The 18292-nt window shown below is 47.6% G+C and overlaps 1 protein-coding gene across 1 annotated transcript; it reads left to right on the top strand.

Annotated features, from left to right (window-relative positions):
- The first annotated feature begins 11373 nt into the window (after positions 1-11373).
- LOC112564805 lies at positions 11374-15786 on the top strand. Its single transcript, XM_025239879.1, has one exon. It carries the CDS (start codon positions 11374-11376, stop codon positions 15784-15786), a length of 4413 nt encoding a protein of 1470 aa, XP_025095664.1.
- The last annotated feature ends 2506 nt before the right edge of the window (positions 15787-18292 follow it).

Consider the following 18292-nt stretch of genomic DNA (forward strand, 5'->3'; position numbering starts at 1 on the left):
GTTTCAAAATCTTCTCATGTCTCATGTTTCACAGAAAGCCTATAAACAGTTTAGTCATCTGTATACAGTTGTCAGTCTTCAATAACTTTTAGATGCTTTATAAAGTTAGGTATTATCACAATTATTATAACACATTACTAATCCGTGTAAGATCGCTATCTAATTATCAATTAATTACTAAATTACAGAAACTTCGTCAGAGGAATATGAAAGCATCACGGTGGCATGATGATCCCTCAAATCCCATAATTTCACGCTCTGTTTACTAACAGTCAGAAATATTGTGATTTCTGTGTTGTGTGAACTAACAACCAACAAAAGCACGCTGCTGCACTGTTTTCTCTTTTTGTTTTGCTGTTTCCATCCATTATTCCACATCCGCTTTTCCAGAATCTGTCTCAGAGATGAACGGCTCCTCCGGTGCCGAGGCAATTCTGCCGATTTCCATTGCTGCCTCCTTCTCATCAGCAACCGTCAGCCTGTTCCCCTTTCTCTTTCTTCTTCATATTTCTTCCTTCATCCTTCTCTTATCGCACAAAACACAGCCGGCCGGCCGTCCTTCACCGGCGAGGTGTCGGGGTCAGCGGCGGGTCACGGTGATTTGCACGTGCACCACTGGCCGCCATCGCCACGTCACAACCACAGCACAGACCACAACGACGCTGTTGTGATGGTCGTAAGAATGCGTGAGTGGAGTTCAGTATGCAGACAGCCTTGATTCCTTTCTGTCCAAAAGATTTCATGAATATAAAAGACTTGTTACAACACCAAGTGTGATGCGAGGACGAGTGATGTAGCTCACCTTCTGACACTCCACATCCCGACATCCTGTTTGTGTTGCTGAAGTCTGGTTTCTTTATAATGACTTATTCATTCATTCGTCCCTTGACTGGTATCTTTCGTTGAGGGAGCACATGGACAGACACGGGAACTTATAAGGTTCGCTCGCCACCTACACGTGTTGTGGGCGACATGGAGCAGGTCCTGGACAGAACGACCACAAAGCAATAAGTACACTAGGACACTAGCACACCAGGACACCAGGACACCAGGACACACAAACAGGTTGTAGTCATTCCGTCTCTCCATCTCCTGTCATCTCCAGGTGCTGGTGGGAAATGTTCGTCTGACAGCACATCAAGATCTCTATCAAGCCTAACAGCATGCACTTATCACGAAGGTCTCTAAATACACAACCTAAATTAAATTACCTATCAATAAGTGTATTTATTTACTGAATCTGTCTTCGTTCTCTCTCGCGCTGGCTCTTGTTTTTTCTCGCTCCTTCTCGTTCGCTCCAGCCGCTCATTTGTTTCTCCTGGCGAGAGTCGCGCCTTTATTTGTGCGATCCCCGGTGTCTGAGGTTTATTTGTGACACAAAGTACTAACAAACACACAATTAGCAGACTGTAGATATTTAGTCTATGTCAGGGCAGGTAGGAGGCTGGTCACTCAGGTGTTTCAAGCTCAGCGCCGCCAGGCTGTCAGACTAACACGCGGCCGACATCGTCCGACACCAGAAGCTGGGCATGCGCACGAGAAAGCTTTCAAGTAATTTCTTAATTAAATCGAAGAAGCCACAGCCTGGCAGACAAGCTGTGTTTTATATCGTATAGGATCCACTCAGACCTCTCTCCCTTGACAAGTAAAAACCTCTCACGCCTCTCAAGTTTTTTTTTTCCTCTTTTCTCCAAAGACAATGGCCCGCTCTTCGTCTGTGGATGTTTGCTTCCCTTGTCAGTGCTTCCTTTCCCTTCATCTGTGGACAGAAAGTAAGAGCATAGTCGCGATTGGAATATGATTTATTATAGTTTGCTGACATGGTAGCCAGGCTGGGACACTTCCCCGCTCCCTCCATCCCTAAATCGCTAGAAGGTCGGAGATTGCAGGGCAAAGTCGAAAGCAAGTGTCTGTGAAAAACAAACAAAAACAATCGTCAGAATCTATTTTCGTGGGACACAAGTGCTTTCTTCTCTTTGGTCTTCTGCAGGTCTGTTTTTCTTTCTCCTGATCTTCACCTTTCCTCACTTTCTTGCCCTTTCAAGCCATTTTTACAGGTAGATGGCTAAAAACTGACATCTGTTCATTTTGCCGCGGCTCACATTTCTGACGACAGACAAAGCGAGGTCCATGTTATCTAAGAACCAAACATCATCGCTAACATATCTCTTACATCTCAGTCTTACATCTCTTACATCAAGTCGTACATGTTGTTGTGATGTGCTCACCATTATGTTTCCAGTAGGAGGAACATGTCTGCACCTCACCCACCCCGTTGTTTGACACGTGGTCTGTAGTGGAACTCTACAAAATTACATTTTACAGGACAAAAAGTCGAGATAGTTATTTCTCGTATCTTTCGTTAGAGGAGATGAAGGAATTGTGATCTCCATTGTTTCTTTCGTTCGTGTGGTGAGAAATGGTAGATGATGTGTGATATCGAGCTACATCCAGTTCAAACACATAAACAGGCGAGCGGATTCTTCTTTCTTTCTTTGTGTGTGAGTGGTGGGGGGGGGAGGATTGACAGGGGGTGGGTAGGATGGTGGGTAGATCGGCACACCTGGTTATGACGACAGACAAAGGACAGATGGACAAACAGATAGAGTAATGACGAAAGCAACAAATGGATAGCGCGTGCCCACGCACACTCACACACACTTCTCTCTCACACACAGACACACTCACCTGCACACGCTCTCTCTTTCACTCGCACTCACACACGGACGGCATTGGACCAAAGGGTGGAGCGTACAGACCGCCCGACTCACTGTCCTTGTGTGTGGCATGGCGGTGATTGCCAGTCACAAATATTGGCTGTGACAGGGAGGCAGTACTGAGTGTCACGAGGTATCGATCACAGCGCAGGTCAGGCTGAATGCAGGGTGCATGTAGGGGTCAGTGCAGGGTGAATGGGATAAAAATAGACAAATCTTATCCGTGCTAAAATCATGAAAGAAAAAGACAATGTTGTCTGTTATTCAATGTTGTTTTAAGCGATTTCCTGTCTGACCGTCCGTCCGTCTGAACTGGAGTCTTGTAGGGAAACACCGGTGTGAGCCTCGATTTGAGGAGACAAGGGCGCGACTGGCGGGACGGCGGCCACACAGGTCGTACTACAACAACAATTAATCCTCCGAACGTTCAACACTGTGACAACAGCTCCCCCACGTGAATATATAGTCGCCAACATTTCCTGCAACATATATTATCTGCCTGTCGTATTCACGAGCTCCATTTCATGCACTAATCTAGGGACACTTCCGTGATACCATCCTTCCATCCACCCATCCACACATCCCCGCTCTGTAAGTGGTCCATTAACAAGAGGCAACACCCGTTCATATATCCGACTTTCATATAAATGTATTTTATTGTTGAACTGAGCTTCACGTGGGTTGCTATGACGGCACGTGCTAACACTAAAATATATTCAGGCGCGTGCAATGGCGTTCCGTGACAGACGAGGGTTCAGACATCGAGCACTCGGGCTTTCAAATGCAGTAAGTGCTGGAGGCAGGGTTTGTAGCCTGATAACAGGAACTAACTGCAGCTAACACAGGTCACCACAGAGGTCAACTTTTACATCACACACCCCATTACCCGTCATCCCACCCGGCAGTAAGGAGGTACCTCATACATCAAACCACCTGTAAAACAGCGAAGGGACAGCGTTTTGCAGACATCATAGACTACATCCATAAACAAATGGCGATGAGGGCGAGTTGACTGGGGAACTTTGACCTGTGTGTATTCATGCGCATGATGGAGCTGCCCTGAGGTGAGCTGCTTGTGATCAATGTCCGGATGTGATGCTTCCCTCGCCAGCTGCTGACACCGGCCCTGAGCCAGGATTATCCCGTGTAGCCATGAAGCACGAAGCAGCTTCTCACTGAAATCTTCACCTCCACCTCCACCTTCTCCATTTCCTCACCTCCACAGTTGTTTGGGAGAGAAGGGGGAGTTGATGGCCGCCAGGCTGCAGTGACATCCCGCATCAGTGAAGACAGACAGTGGAACCAAGCGGACCTCAAGCTCTTATCACCAACTTCACTGTTCATCCTTCCTCTCGTCCACTCACTCTCTATCTCTTGCTCTCATCCCACTTCTCACATTCTCTCTCTCTCTGCCCCCGGACTAGGTGAGTGTCGAGTCCTTGTAAATGTGATTCACGGGAGACATGCAATGGAGCAGCTCGGATATTGTTGCATACTATCAACTCTCCTAAAACAACAGGATGTAACGGTAAATGAAGTACATTACATACCATTGCTCAGTCTTCTGCATCTGATAATTTCGACTATTAAATGAAGAGTCAAATGTTTGTTTAGAAAGAAATAATTTTAAAAAAAATATGCAGTTAGTGGGTAGGTTCACGTGAGGGTTCATATCTTGCAGATATTTTTTTAAAAGTGGAAACATGCCACTAGAGTGTGTGATCATATACTGTCACAAATATCCATGTTTTATTTTATAAACCGCTTAATTCAGTAATTCAAGGATTATGATACAGAAACAATATGCAACTTGGCCAGTAAAAGTTAAACTTCAACTCAGCTTCACTAAAGACTCACGGTAAACAACAAAGTAAATATCAACAAACTTGATGACCTGAAACATAGCATCAGACAACAGACAACAGACTGTAGGACAACTGTCACACCAGGACCCACTACCACCTATCCTCTCTCCAAATAAAGTCCACATAATGTCAAGACCCAAGCATCAATCACAAAAGGACATAATACACATTTAAACAATGGTTTATTTCCAGACATATCACAACTCATTGCTGTACCGGGGATGAATTACACAATTAACGATTAGTGGAGAAGACAGCAGACAGGATGGTTTGCTTAGTACCCTGGCGAGGAGAGGGAATGTAAGGAACTCGATGCCAGGAGACGACCCTTCCCTTCTTGACATTTGCCTCGGTGCAACTTCCGAGTTCATTTCGATATAATTCTGAGTGAAATGCGAGCTGACAGAAGGGAGCATCTACATCGGTGGCCAACTTTGAAAGTGAATCTCAACAGTAAATGTCAAGAAGCATTGCGATTGTGGATGTTGCTGACAAAGACTCATAAAGCATCCTATGGCCGCTCATTCGATACCTTGATGTCTGACACCATTCCACAAAAACCCAACACTGAGATTTCTCTTAATGTTTCTCGCCTTTGCGGAAATTATGAACATAATTCTGCCTGACCTTAAAGAAAAAAAGACGGGAGGATCGTGTAACACTGTCGTCCAAGTCCTTAATGACTCCTTCTACTGATCTTCTTAGTTTTCAAAGACCTTTTGTTAAAGAATCGCCTTACTCCACTTTGTGTTTTTCTTTCATGTGTAAATAACAGAGCATCGGCCCTCGACAGGAATGAAGCAAGGATCTGTGTTCAGTGTTTGTTCACTGTGTGAACAGTTGAAGTGAACTAATGAGCAGTGAACAGCATCCAAAATGTCGCATCGCTTGTGCTGAACACATTATTTGGAAAGTGAACACCAGACTGAACCAGGCTTTGAACCATTTCCCCAGCTTGGTGTTGATGACAGTTGACTTTGATGCTCGGTTCGAGTACAGACAGTAATCACGTGACAAGCTCTGCTGACAGTTTCCTTTCCTCGCACTCTGCTTGCATTTATTAAAGGAAGCACGAGTGAAAGAAAGGTATGAAATCTTCTGATTAAACAACCTCACTTTCACGATCGTTCTCACTTAACGAGGGACAGGAAGGGAGGATTCCCTGCTGAGTTATGAGTGATTAAATATTTCTAACGAGTACAGTGAGGAGCACGAGAGTTGCCGCTCACATTATTTATCCTCCGTGTATGTACACAAGTCTTTGTCACCCTGTGAGCAGGAGATAGACAGATTGAGGCTTAGGTGGACAACGACAGTGATTGATTGACTGATTGATTGAGTGATTGAATGAGTGAGCGAGTGATTGCGAAGTAGCTGTACTGAGCTTGTAAAACTTTCTTGTTTCTGTCCAGAATGTTGAGAGGACATGTCAACAAGAGCACTTACCAACCCCACTTGTGTCATTTCCTACAATTTTGAGAGCCCTGTAGACACGACCCCTTTCAGCTGGGAAACACAAGGAAACATTTGTGTTCGGCCAGACGCTCATGCGGACATCTTGAGTTGCTAAGACAACGAGGTCTGTAAGCTTCTTGAAATATTCAAACTATTTGCATTTCCGCTGGCGGCGATCTGCTCCAGTGAACTCTGTTGACTTTGGGAGGCGTTTACCTCCGACAGTGTATTGACACACGGAACATGTCTAGGAGGATAAACAGCAGGAAGAAAAGCATAAAGTTGGTAAATAAGGCGGAAAAATAGCAACCTTCTATTTTAATTTACATTTCATCAGACTGCCATTTTTTTAATTATTGAAGGAAGCGATTCAGTGCGCTGACGTGTCCTTTCTCGTCATGTCATTAGATGACACTGCCACACTGGCACAGGACTGTGTCAACACAGCGGCAATTGTTTTTACAGCGGGCCCGTTAATAAGGCTTTGGTTCCTACTGGCCAGTTGTCTCCCCACCACCCTCGCAAGAGTTGTCTCGCGCCGCACGTGTCTCAAGATTTTGCTTTCTTAAAATACGAACATTATCATATTTTAGCTCGAAAAGCTTCCCTGTCCTAGCTCTGCAGTGCTCCTCCCCGACAACACACATATATATATAACGAAAAGGAAAGACAAATAAAGGATGTCGATGCATGTCTCACAAGCTGCTCAAGCACTCAAACATCATGGAGCTGTAAGCGCATGACTAGCAGACAAGAAAACCGCAAATAACTCAAACGATTTGAAGAAAAGTGACCGCACGCCACAAGACAAAGTCCACGCACGACAACTGGACTGGCACTGAGTCTGTGACATGGACTACATGGACTACATGGACTGGCACTGAGTCTGTGACATGGACTACATGGACTGCACAGCAAGGAATGGAAGGACACCGGAGGAAATCAACCGTGTGTAAGAGGTTGTAAACGGTTGAAGGGAGCCCAGTGAGGCGGATATTACGTCACCTGTCTACAGGTCACGTGCTGGCACCCATTGGTCTCGCCTCACCGCCTTGTAAACAGAGCAAATATTGTCATTCAAAGGAAGAGACATTTCACAGTCAGCAAAGCTCTGACACAAACAGCCTGCTCATGCTCTCATCTGTCTTGACTCTGTCACACGCAACACTTAGTTTTCTCTAAATCCTTCTCCTTTGTCTCCCTTCTTTTTTTCATTTTTTCTCCCAATCCATCTCTCTCTCTACATTCCATATCTCAACCGCATCTTTTTTTCTCTCTTTACAGTCACTTTCATTCTCTCTTTCTCAATCCTCCATCTCACTCGTTGTCTCTTCCATAGTTTTCTCCTCCCCTTATTATGATCTCGTTACTTAGCAGATGGCTCTGGTTTACTTTTTAGTCCCATGACATCATACCTACAGACAGACCGATCTTTGACAGTCCTTCAGGTGACAGACAAATATTGTTTACATGTGGCCTGATGTACCCCGAGTACAAAGACTGTTATCGCCCCAACCCCGAGCCAACCAACCGTCTGCTCATTGGAGTGGTTCACCCTGCCATCTCCTCTTGCGAACAACTAAACCAGTGATATTTTCTGCGGTTTAAAACCATGGAACCAGTCTTATATCCGGTGCTGATATCTAGTATGGATATTGTAAGTGAGTGGTTTTCATGTCAGGACATGTTAAAGTTCTGTCTACTTCAAGACAACAGCGCCTGTCATCTTAACCATCTTGCAGGTATTGTTCTGAAAGCTACTTCTCGCGATGAAATTGTCTGTAAAAAGAACAAAAATATTTTTCGGACGACAATGTTGTGCTTAATTACAGTTGATTGGTTTGGTAACCGTTAACATTTGTGCATTTCCAAACATGTAGACGGGCACGAGGCATGCAGGACACACTCCCTCCCTCACCAAACAACAAAACTGTGGTCTTATTGCCGACACGTTTTTCTGTTCCCAGGATAGCTCTTAATACTGAATTCTGTGTGCTAAGTCTGCTCTGTGTTTTCTTTTCTGCAAAGGAGATTAAGAGACTTGGCCATGATGCAGGCTGAGGACATGTTTTGCGCATTAACTTGAAGCCATTCGCCGCGGCCAGCATCACAGTAAACACCTCTGTGGCCACCCGACTGACAGCAGGTCCCACCCCACCCTGCAAAATATAGTCACTAGAACTTGTTGATGTGGCCGGACTGGAGATGAGACGTGTCTCTTTGCTTGTAGTGTGTGTGTAAGAACTCAACATCCTACATTTATTTACACACCCTCATTTATTAGAGAGAGAGAGAACTCAGTAATATACTTCTATTTACATCATTTATCTGACTGCTGAAGTCTTTCCTCACTACCGTGGAAAATAGAGATGAAAGGGAAAACTGTCAGCTTCCCTCCCTCCCGACTTTCGCTCCTCTTTCCTTTCCTGTCTCCAGCAAACTAAGTAAAATGAGTGAATTTTTGTCCTTCAAAAATGAGCTTAAAATAGATAATTTTAAAAAAATATTAGAAAATAAATTTGCGTCTTCATACAAAAATAAAAGACACGGCTACAGATCAAATAAAAAGAATGGAAAGGCAAGGGGATGTCGTGTGGCCCAGGTGACATTTGCAGGTGATGATAGCAGCCACGGGAGTCAAGTGTCAGCTGGCCGCCTGGCTGTCTGTGACATGGAGCTACCCGTACCCGCGATCACGTGACAGGCAGACTGTACAGTGTCTGCGGTACCCGGTTCCACAGTCTGTAGGGTAGAGCATTACATGTCAACACATTTTTGTGTGTGAAACATGACATAATACAACTCTGATTGCTTCAATCACATTAGTTACAGCAAGGTGCAGCAATCCTCTCTATCAACTTTTATAGATGTTTGAAGACAAGATTGACAGTGATGTCACAGTTATACAAAATTAAACATTTCCTCTACTTCCTCTGCAATCACTACAATCACTACATCCACAGCTCTTTGCACCCGAGCTCCAGCTTCAGTGTCTTGGTGCTGATGGTGAACTGGACTCTGTGCTCAAGAACTGTGTCGTACATACTCAGCCACTGATTGCACCAGGCTGTCTTTGCCAAGCTCCTCTCTCGGCATCTGATGCTCAGGTGTAGTGTACAGGTGAGACTTCAACACGACAAAGACACTTAGTGACCGCCACTCTCACTCTTATTCCTCCCATTCTTCGTTCTCCTCAAGTTCCTGATATTCCAACATTCCTCTCTGCCATCCCACTTTTGGTTCTTTGTGTCCAGCTCTTTACTCTGCCATTCTTTCTTAGAACTGTCCAAGTCCATCTTTAGCCATTTATATCTCTCTATATATATATATGCCCATCTTATTAAACTGCCTATTTATGTTCTGTTGTCGCTCAGTCGCTTCCCTCGCCAGTCATGAAACTTCTCCACTTTTGTCCTTTTTTTGTCATTCCACTTTCCCTGTATTTCTGTGTGTCTGTTCAACGTGCTTCTTGCTGTCAGGTCTTCTGTCTGTCCACCTGTACACGCAGATAATTGTGTGCCTGCGTGCGCCTGTGACATGTCATCGTTGATCTTTTTTAAATTGTCGGCAACATCACAGACGTGCAGCTGCAGATGACTTGTTCAAATGTTTCTGTCGACAAATTCTGATGTAGAAGGTTTGTCTGCTGACAGCCACAACATCAGCACCAGGCACCACGACACCCACAGTGGGTTAGCTTACTGTGGGTACTATCATCATATCTATAGCAGACCTGGGCAAAGGCCGGCCCGCGGGCCGGATCCGGCCCGCCTCCTGTCTCTGACCGGCCCGCCCGCTGGCCTGCCCGCCAGTATATATACTATATATACAGTATTGGGTAAAACTGAGTTAACTATATTAGTCCGGCCCTCTAAAAAATCCCAATTTCTCATGCGGCCCTTGGGAAAATTAATTGCCCACCCCTGGTCTATAGCCACTATCTATTAGCACTATCTATTAGCATTAACAGCCTATCAGCACTGTCAGCTGTCGCGTGTCAGCGATTGTGCTGTCATCCTTGCATGCCTCCCATACTGAGCTGGCCCATCGTTAGGTGTTTTCTTCGCGCTTTTGTCCCCTCTTTGTCTTACGTCTTGCGCGCGCGCACAGCTTCCTAGATGCGTCATTTTACTTTTTCCTTCTTTGACGTCATGGGTAGTCGTCATCAAGTAACAGACGGTGCAGGACCGTGGCCATGACAGTCAGAGTTTTTCATTTTGTATCGACCGATCTGCCACAAGCCGTTTTGGGCTTATTTTTCGTTCTTCTTCACTCTTCCACCTGTTGTTGTTTTTCGCTCTTCCTTCGTGTTACCGTGTCTTCACATCCTTTGTTCGCATTGCTGTCCGTCATCGTGTCGAGCGTCCACCCTGCACTATCATCATCATCTCGTCGGCGAGTGAACTCGCGACCCTGCTGCACCAGTGTGCGGAAAGGCTTTCGACTAAACACCTAGAGCAGGAATCTTCGAGCAGGAGCTTTCGTGGCCAGTGGCCAGTGGCCGGCCCACATCATCGCATCTGGACGAGAAGACAGAGGGGTGGGGGTACGTCATTAGAGCGGCAAGCAAGGCCAGAGGGCGGGCTGCCGTCTGTGGACATCTTCAACGGACTTCTAACTGTCACCCTGCAGTGCTTGCGGGTGATGTATTGTATATACGGTGACTGAGATTAGCCTGTGCACAGGGCAGCTGATTTGTCTTATTTTAATTTATCTATTTTTTTTTGTTTGTTGGATTGTTCGCGCTGATATATATTTGTTCATGTGAGAGTGTGGAATGTTTGATTTTTCATTCCTATCAGTATTATTTTTGTGGCTAATAAATTAGTTTTGTTTTGCTACGTGAATTTTGTCTTTGTCATTTCTGTGTATGGTCTGCGCTTAGTCGAAGTTCGACTGGATTCGTCGCGGCCACGCGACAATTGGTGGAGATGCGGGGTATCAACCCTACCCTAAAATCCTCGAACCCTTGAGCGTGGACTTGTCCTGTCTTGTAGCGTCCGTATACTTAGCTGGAGTGTGGTGCGCAGTCTGTGCGCAACGTGTGAGGTTGTACGGCTGTGTCATTCCCATCGGGGCCGGGCGGGCTGGTGGTGTGGAATCTTCGCACGCTCATCCAAGCTTCTTGTGTTTTTATCAGGCCGGTCGATCGTTGTTGCTGCGACGACGTGGCGGACTGCGCGGAGGTTGGCCCGTGTGGTATCTCACATATTTTTGTTGGAACTGTGGGCTGTCCTTTCTGTCTGCTCTGACGGCTCAACGGTAGGTAGAACGTTGCCGATCGTCTCCGCGAAGATTTGTTTGGGGTTAAATTTGTCTTTTTTATTTTATCTAACATGCCCAGGAGGAGAGGGGCAGTAGCTGCACGCACGCGTGTACATGTGGCTTCGCGCAGCGAGGATGAAGGTGAAGCGTCGCCCGAACATCGAGCTTCACCTTCTCTGTCTGCGTCGTCCGAAGGTCAGTTCCGGGAAACGGTGCTAGAAGGGTATATGCGCCTTGGTAGAGAGGCGGGGCTGACGGGTGGGGAACTGGTGGAGTTCGCCACGCGGCGAGAAGAGGCTGAAAGGGAGGAAAGGATCCGGCGAGAAGAAAGGGAGGAAAGGACCCGGCGAGAAGAGGCTGAAAGGGAGGAAAGGATCAGACGGGAGGAGGGTGAGAGAGCGGAAAGAATTCGGATGCAGGAACTCTGCAACGAGTTGGAAGTAGCCAAAATAAGTAGCGATGGCGAGAGGCACGATGCGTTAGACATGGAGTTTCAACCGATGCGCCTTAAGATGCCGCCATTCGAGGAGGGTGATGACCTCGAGACCTACCTTTGTCAGTTTGAACGGTGTGCCAAGCTGCAGAGATGGGATATCAGCTCGTGGGCGGCGAGGCTGGCATTGTTACTCAAAGGGAAGGCCAGGGACGTTTGCGTGGGGCTTAACGACGAAGACGCCCAGGATTACGCAAAACTGAAAGTCGCCCTGCTGACCAGGTTCCGTCTGACAGCTGAAACCTACCGACGGAAGCTTCGTTCCTCAAGGCGTGAAGGGGGAGAGACCTTCCCGCAATATGTAGCCAGGGCCCGGCTATATCTGACACGCTGGGTTGAGCTGGCGGGTAAGAACACTACAGTAGAAGATCTCAGAGACTTGATACTAATGGAGCAGCTTATAGACGGCGTGCCCCTCGAGTTAGCCACATTCATCCGCGAGCGAGCACCCAAAAGCGTGGAAGATGCGGCAATTCTGGCCCAGCAGTTCTCGGAGGCAAGGGAAGCTGCACGGTGGCATCGCACACCTACCACATCATGCCACCAGGAGAGCGAGCAAAGGCAACGACGAGATGAGTATCATCTTTCCTATGGCCAGAGCCAGGGACGAAAAACCTGTTTTCATTGCGGAGAAATGGGCCATATCAGGAAGGACTGCCGCAAATTCCAGAAAGACACCGGCGCGAAGGTCGCCGCTGTTAACACGGTTATGGTATCCGCCGCGAAGGAAGCAAACCGTGAAACGAAGGGTGAATCGCTGCTGTGCGAGGACTGCAAGCGGAGGACAAGGCATTTTGATTTCCGCACGAAGGTGAACCTAAACGGCCGGCAGGCTATGGCAGTGCGTGACACGGGCGCTGATCTGCTATGCGTGAGGAGCGACCTAGTGGATGAAAAGCACTTCACGGGTCGGGAGCGGAAAGTGCGCTACGCGTCCATGGATACCCAATCGATACCTCTGGCATACGTCCATCTGGAGTCCCCCTATTATTCGGGCGAGGTCGAGGCAGCAGTATTTCCAAATCTCGTCCAGGAAGTAATCATAGGGAACATGATGCAAACGAAAGAGGGAGAGAACATGGAGGTACCCGTGTACCCGGAGCCCGCAGCAACGTGCGCACCAGTGCAGACACGGATGCAGTTCAAAGCCACAGAGGAGGAGAAGCTTCCACTCACGAACGCGGGAGAGATGATGAAGGTTAAGCCCGAAGAGTTGCGCGCGTTGCAAAGCCAGGACGCGAGTTTGAGTCGTATCAGGCTCATAGCCGAACAGAAGCAACCGCCCACGCGGAAAGGGAAGGGGGTAGTTACCTTCCAGCTAAAAAGGGGCTTGCTATGGCGAGTTTACACGGGAAAGGATAAAATAGAGCACAAGCAGCTCGTAGTGCCTAAATCATTGCGGACCGAGATACTGAAATTGGCGCATGATACCCCGATGGCCGGACACCTCGGGGTACGCAAAACCCGCGACCGGATGTGGAGCCATTTTTACTGGCCAACTATGTGCAAAGACGTGCGCCGATACTGCGCGTCTTGCGACGTATGCCAACGCACGACTCCTAGGGGCCTAGTCCGCAAGATCCCCCTCGGACGGATGCCTCTGATCGATCAGCCATTCAAGAAAGTCGGAGTGGATCTGATAGGCCCTCTGTACCCAACGTCCAACAGGGGCCATCGTTACATTCTCGTGGTCGTAGATTTTTCCACCCGCTATCCGGAGGCCGTTCCGCTCAAGAGAATCGACAGTACTCATGTGGCAGATGCACTCTGGGAGATATGGACACGGGTCGGCATTCCAGAAGAAATCTTGACCGACAGGGGTGCCCAGTTCACCAGCGACGTGATGAAACAGGTCCATCAATTCCTATCCACGAAGGGCACAACAACCACGCCGTATCACGCCCAGTGCAACGGGCTAGTCGAGAGATTTAACGGCACGCTGAAGACTATGCTGAGGCGGCTTTGTATGGAAACTCCGAAGGAATGGGACCGATACATCCCCGCTCTCCTTTTCGCGTACAGAGAAGTACCGCAGGAGTCCACGGGTTTTTCTCCTTTCGAGTTGCTGTATGGACGCACCGTGCGTGGGCCCATGCAGGTGCTGAAGCAACTCTGGACCAAAGAGGAAATGGAGCCGGAAAAGCGGACAGTGGCAGAATATGTAATCGAGCTGCGCAACAAGATGGAGACGATGTGCGAATTAGCTCACCAGAATTTGGAGAAAGCCGGCCAGCGCCATGCACGTTACTTCAACTTTAAGGCACAGGAACGTCATTTCCAACCAGGAGAAAAGGTGTTACTGCTACTACCTAGCAACGCTAACAAACTGGAAGTTGCGTGGCAGGGCCCTTACGCGATACTCGAGAAGGTCAGAGATCATGACTATAAGATTCAAATTGGCAGAAAAATCAGAATGTATCATGCTAATCTCTTGAAGCGTTACGAGGAAAGAGAGCCGGAGGTCAGCTTGGCAGTCATTATCGACGACACGGAAGGGGGCATGGCGAACGAGTTCAAGGAGAACGACGGCATACCTGTTATTCCTTTGGAAGCGACGGAAGGACCGGCTGACGTTCTAATTAATGACGCCCTTTCTGAAAAACAGCGTGAACAGATCAGCGAAATTCTGCGTCGGCATTCCGCCTGTCTGACGGACATACCGCGTCGAGCTAATATTAGTGAATGTGAGATCAAGCTGATCGAAGAGAAGCCAGTAAGGGTGCGACAATACCCCCTGGCATACTCCCAAACGGAGACCATAATGAAAGAAGTAGATGCGATGTTGAAAATGGGAGTGATAGAGCCCTGCGCATCCCCCTATAACGCCCCGATCGTACTAGTTAAAAAGAAGAGTGGGGAGACCAGATTTTGTGTGGACTTCCGCGGCCTGAACAAGGTGCTGGAATTCGACGCCGAACCCATTCCGGACACGGAATACCTGTTCACGAAGCTGAGCCATGCTAAGTATATCAGCAAGCTAGACTTGGCCAAGGGTTACTGGCAGCTGCCGATCCGGGAGGAAGACCGGAACAAAACTGCTTTCTCTACACCTGCAGGTCAGTACCGCTGGGTGACCCTACCCTTCGGATTGAAAACGGCGGGCGCAATGTTCTCACGCGCCATGCGCAGACTACTGCAGCCCCTCAAGCGCAGTGACGTTGACAATTTCATCGACGACATACTCATTGCAACTGAGACGTGGGAGCAGCATCGGGAGGCTCTCGACGTCGTTCTGAGTAGACTGGAGGAAGCCAACATGTCAGCTCGTCCCTCCAAATGCTCTATAGCATTCCCTGAGCTGAGTTATCTCGGACATGTCGTTGGGAGTGGACGAATGAAGCCGGAACTCGATAAGCTTGAGAAAATTCGAGAAGCCAGCGCGCCCCAGACGAAGAGAGGAGTGAGATCGTTTCTGGGCCTATGTGGCTACTACCGCAAGTTCATCCCGCATTTCGCCGAGATTGCCCTACCATTAACAGATCTCACCAAAGGCAAAAATAAGTCTGGAGCGACGAAAATCACATGGACAGTCGAGTGTCAGCGATCCTTCGATGCCCTCAAGCACGCTCTGACCTCACGTCCCGTTATGAAGATTCCCGACATCAAGGCGCCATTCATCCTGCGGACGGACGCATCAGAAATGGGGCTGGGTGCAGCGCTCCTGCAACATGAAAGTGGGGAGATACACCCAGTGGCGTACGCAAGCAAGAAACTATCCCCAGCGGAGAAAAATTACTCAACCATAGAAAAAGAGTGCCTCGGAATCGTCTGGGCGGTAAAGAGATTCGAGCCGTACCTGTATGGCCGTGAGTTCAGTATCGAGACGGACCACGAGCCACTACAATACCTACAACATGCACAACTACGCAGCGCTAGGCTAGCTAGATGGGCAATGCAACTCCAGGCCTACCCCATTAAAATAAAAGCAATCGCAGGGGAAGACAACGTGGAAGCAGACTTTCTGAGCAGGTCGTTCCTCCCTTCAGACTGACCGTTCCATTGTTTCCCTATCCCGTCGTCCTTTTAGCCACGACGTCCATCACCCCATTTCGACGCTTTCTGCGTGCGGCAGAAGCAACGCGTTACAGGCTGCTTGGGTAGGTTTAATAGAGTGAATTAGTTTTGAGGTTCTGTCAGTGTTTGGGCGTAGCGCCTTCTGGTTGGGATTTCTTTGGTGGATTTTTTTTATTATTTTTTTTTCAAGAGCTTTTTCTGCAATCTTGACACGCGATGATTTTTAAACTTCGCGTAGCTTCATCCTAAGGAAGGGGATATGTCGCGTGTCAGCGATTGTGCTGTCATCCTTGCATGCCTCCCATACTGAGCTGGCCCATCGTTAGGTGTTTTCTTCGCGCTTTTGTCCCCTCTTTGTCTTACGTCTTGCGCGCGCGCACAGCTTCCTAGATGCGTCATTTTACTTTTTCCTTCTTTGACGTCATGGGTAGTCGTCATCAAGTAACAGACGGTGCAGGACCGTGGCCATGACAGTCAGAGTTTTTCATTTTGTATCGACCGATCTGCCACAAGCCGTTTTGGGCTTATTTTTCGTTCTTCTTCACTCTTCCACCTGTTGTTGTTTTTCGCTCTTCCTTCGTGTTACCGTGTCTTCACATCCTTTGTTCGCATTGCTGTCCGTCATCGTGTCGAGCGTCCACCCTGCACTATCATCATCATCTCGTCGGCGAGTGAACTCGCGACCCTGCTGCACCAGTGTGCGGAAAGGCTTTCGACTGAACACCTAGAGCAGGAATCTTCGAGCAGGAGCTTTCGTGGCCAGTGGCCAGTGGCCGGCCCACATCATCGCATCTGGACGGGAAGACAGAGGGGTGGGGGTACGTCGTTAGAGCGGCAAGCAAGGCCAGAGGGCGGGCTGCCGTCTGTGGACACCTTCAACGGACTTCTAACTGTCACCCTGCAGTGCATGCGGGTGATGTATTGTATATACGGTGACTGAGATTAGCCTGTGCACAGGGCAGCTGATTTGTCTTATTTTAATTTATCTATTTTTTTTTGTTTGTTGGATTGTTCGCGCTGATATATATTTGTTCATGTGAGAGTGTGGAATGTTTGATTTTTCATTCCTATCAGTATTATTTTTGTGGCTAATAAATTAGTTTTGTTTGTTACGTGAATTTTGTCTTTGTCATTTCTGTGTATGGTCTGCGCTTAGTCGAAGTTCGACTGGATTCGTCGCGGCCACGCGACATCAGCTACCACTGTCTATTAGAACTATCTGGTGGCACTATTAGCACTATTGCAGTGTTCAATAGCACTGTCTATTAGCACTGTCTACTACTACTGTCTACTACTACTGTCTACTCCAGCTACACACCCAATAGTGGCAGTGCGTGCATCTGTCCTGTGTACTTTAAATTGGACTCTAAAAACATTCCGCCTACAGACGGCCTTCCGTCCATCACTTTAAAAGTCGTTGACAAGAGCCTGAGGCAGGAATAATGTCGGACTTTCACATTTGTAGTTTGTGCGTTAACCACCGCCACCACCACTACCACCGCCACCACCACCGCCACATGATCATCATCCAAATTAGAATGCAGCTTTGTCACTCACACGTGCACACGGCATCTGTTTCACACACAGACACACAGATACACACACACACACACACACACACACACACACACACACACACAGAGATACACAGACACACAGACACACAGACACACAGACACACAGACACACTTGTTCAGTCTCTGTCTCTCAAGCACCGACTCACGTTGCGATGGTGTTCAGTCCACGTGACTTTACACTGAGTCTGTCACACTGAGCATTGCTGTCACAGTGTCTCGTGATGGCGACCCTGCAGCCCACAGCTCGCATAAACACTTTTCTTGATAACATTGGAGGAACTGATTGTGTAACTAGTGGCAACCATTGCAGCACCAGAGTCCAGCAGTTCTCTGACTTATTCCATCCTGTCTTCCACTTCAGTTTGACCTTTCCTTTGTTAATTTCGCTGCCTCGTGTCTGCTACTATCTCCATCAGTAACTGTAAACTCCTTTGTCACAAATGAGAACATGAATTATTTAACTTTTGAAGTGCGATTTTGGTTTTCATGTGTGAAAGTCCGGATTTTTTATTTTACTGCAGATTTTCTTTTTTTTTTCTCTCTCTCTCGCTAGGTAAAAAAACTCTCTTGTTTTCTTTCTTTCTTTATATATGACCTCACCAGTAGAGGTTGTAGAGGCCCCCAGTCACAGCTAAGCAGGTGTAACCAGTCTCAGTGTCACACATGTCGGTACTTTGAGCACAGTTCTCAGTGTAATGTCTTTTTATTATTGTGATGAGACTGAACTGCACTCTGAACTTGTTTGTCCAAGTATACTGACTTGATAGATGAGTATATTCCATCCAAGTTCTGTAAATGTCCTTCTTATTTGGACTTACCCTCCAAACATGGGCCAATGTCAGTACAAATGTTCATTCGTTCGTTTTCTCTCTCTTCTTCAGTACATTGTGACAATGACCTGCTGAC

This window comes from Pomacea canaliculata, linkage group LG5, assembly GCF_003073045.1.
Source record: "Pomacea canaliculata isolate SZHN2017 linkage group LG5, ASM307304v1, whole genome shotgun sequence".
Classification (NCBI taxonomy): domain Eukaryota; kingdom Metazoa; phylum Mollusca; class Gastropoda; order Architaenioglossa; family Ampullariidae; genus Pomacea; species Pomacea canaliculata.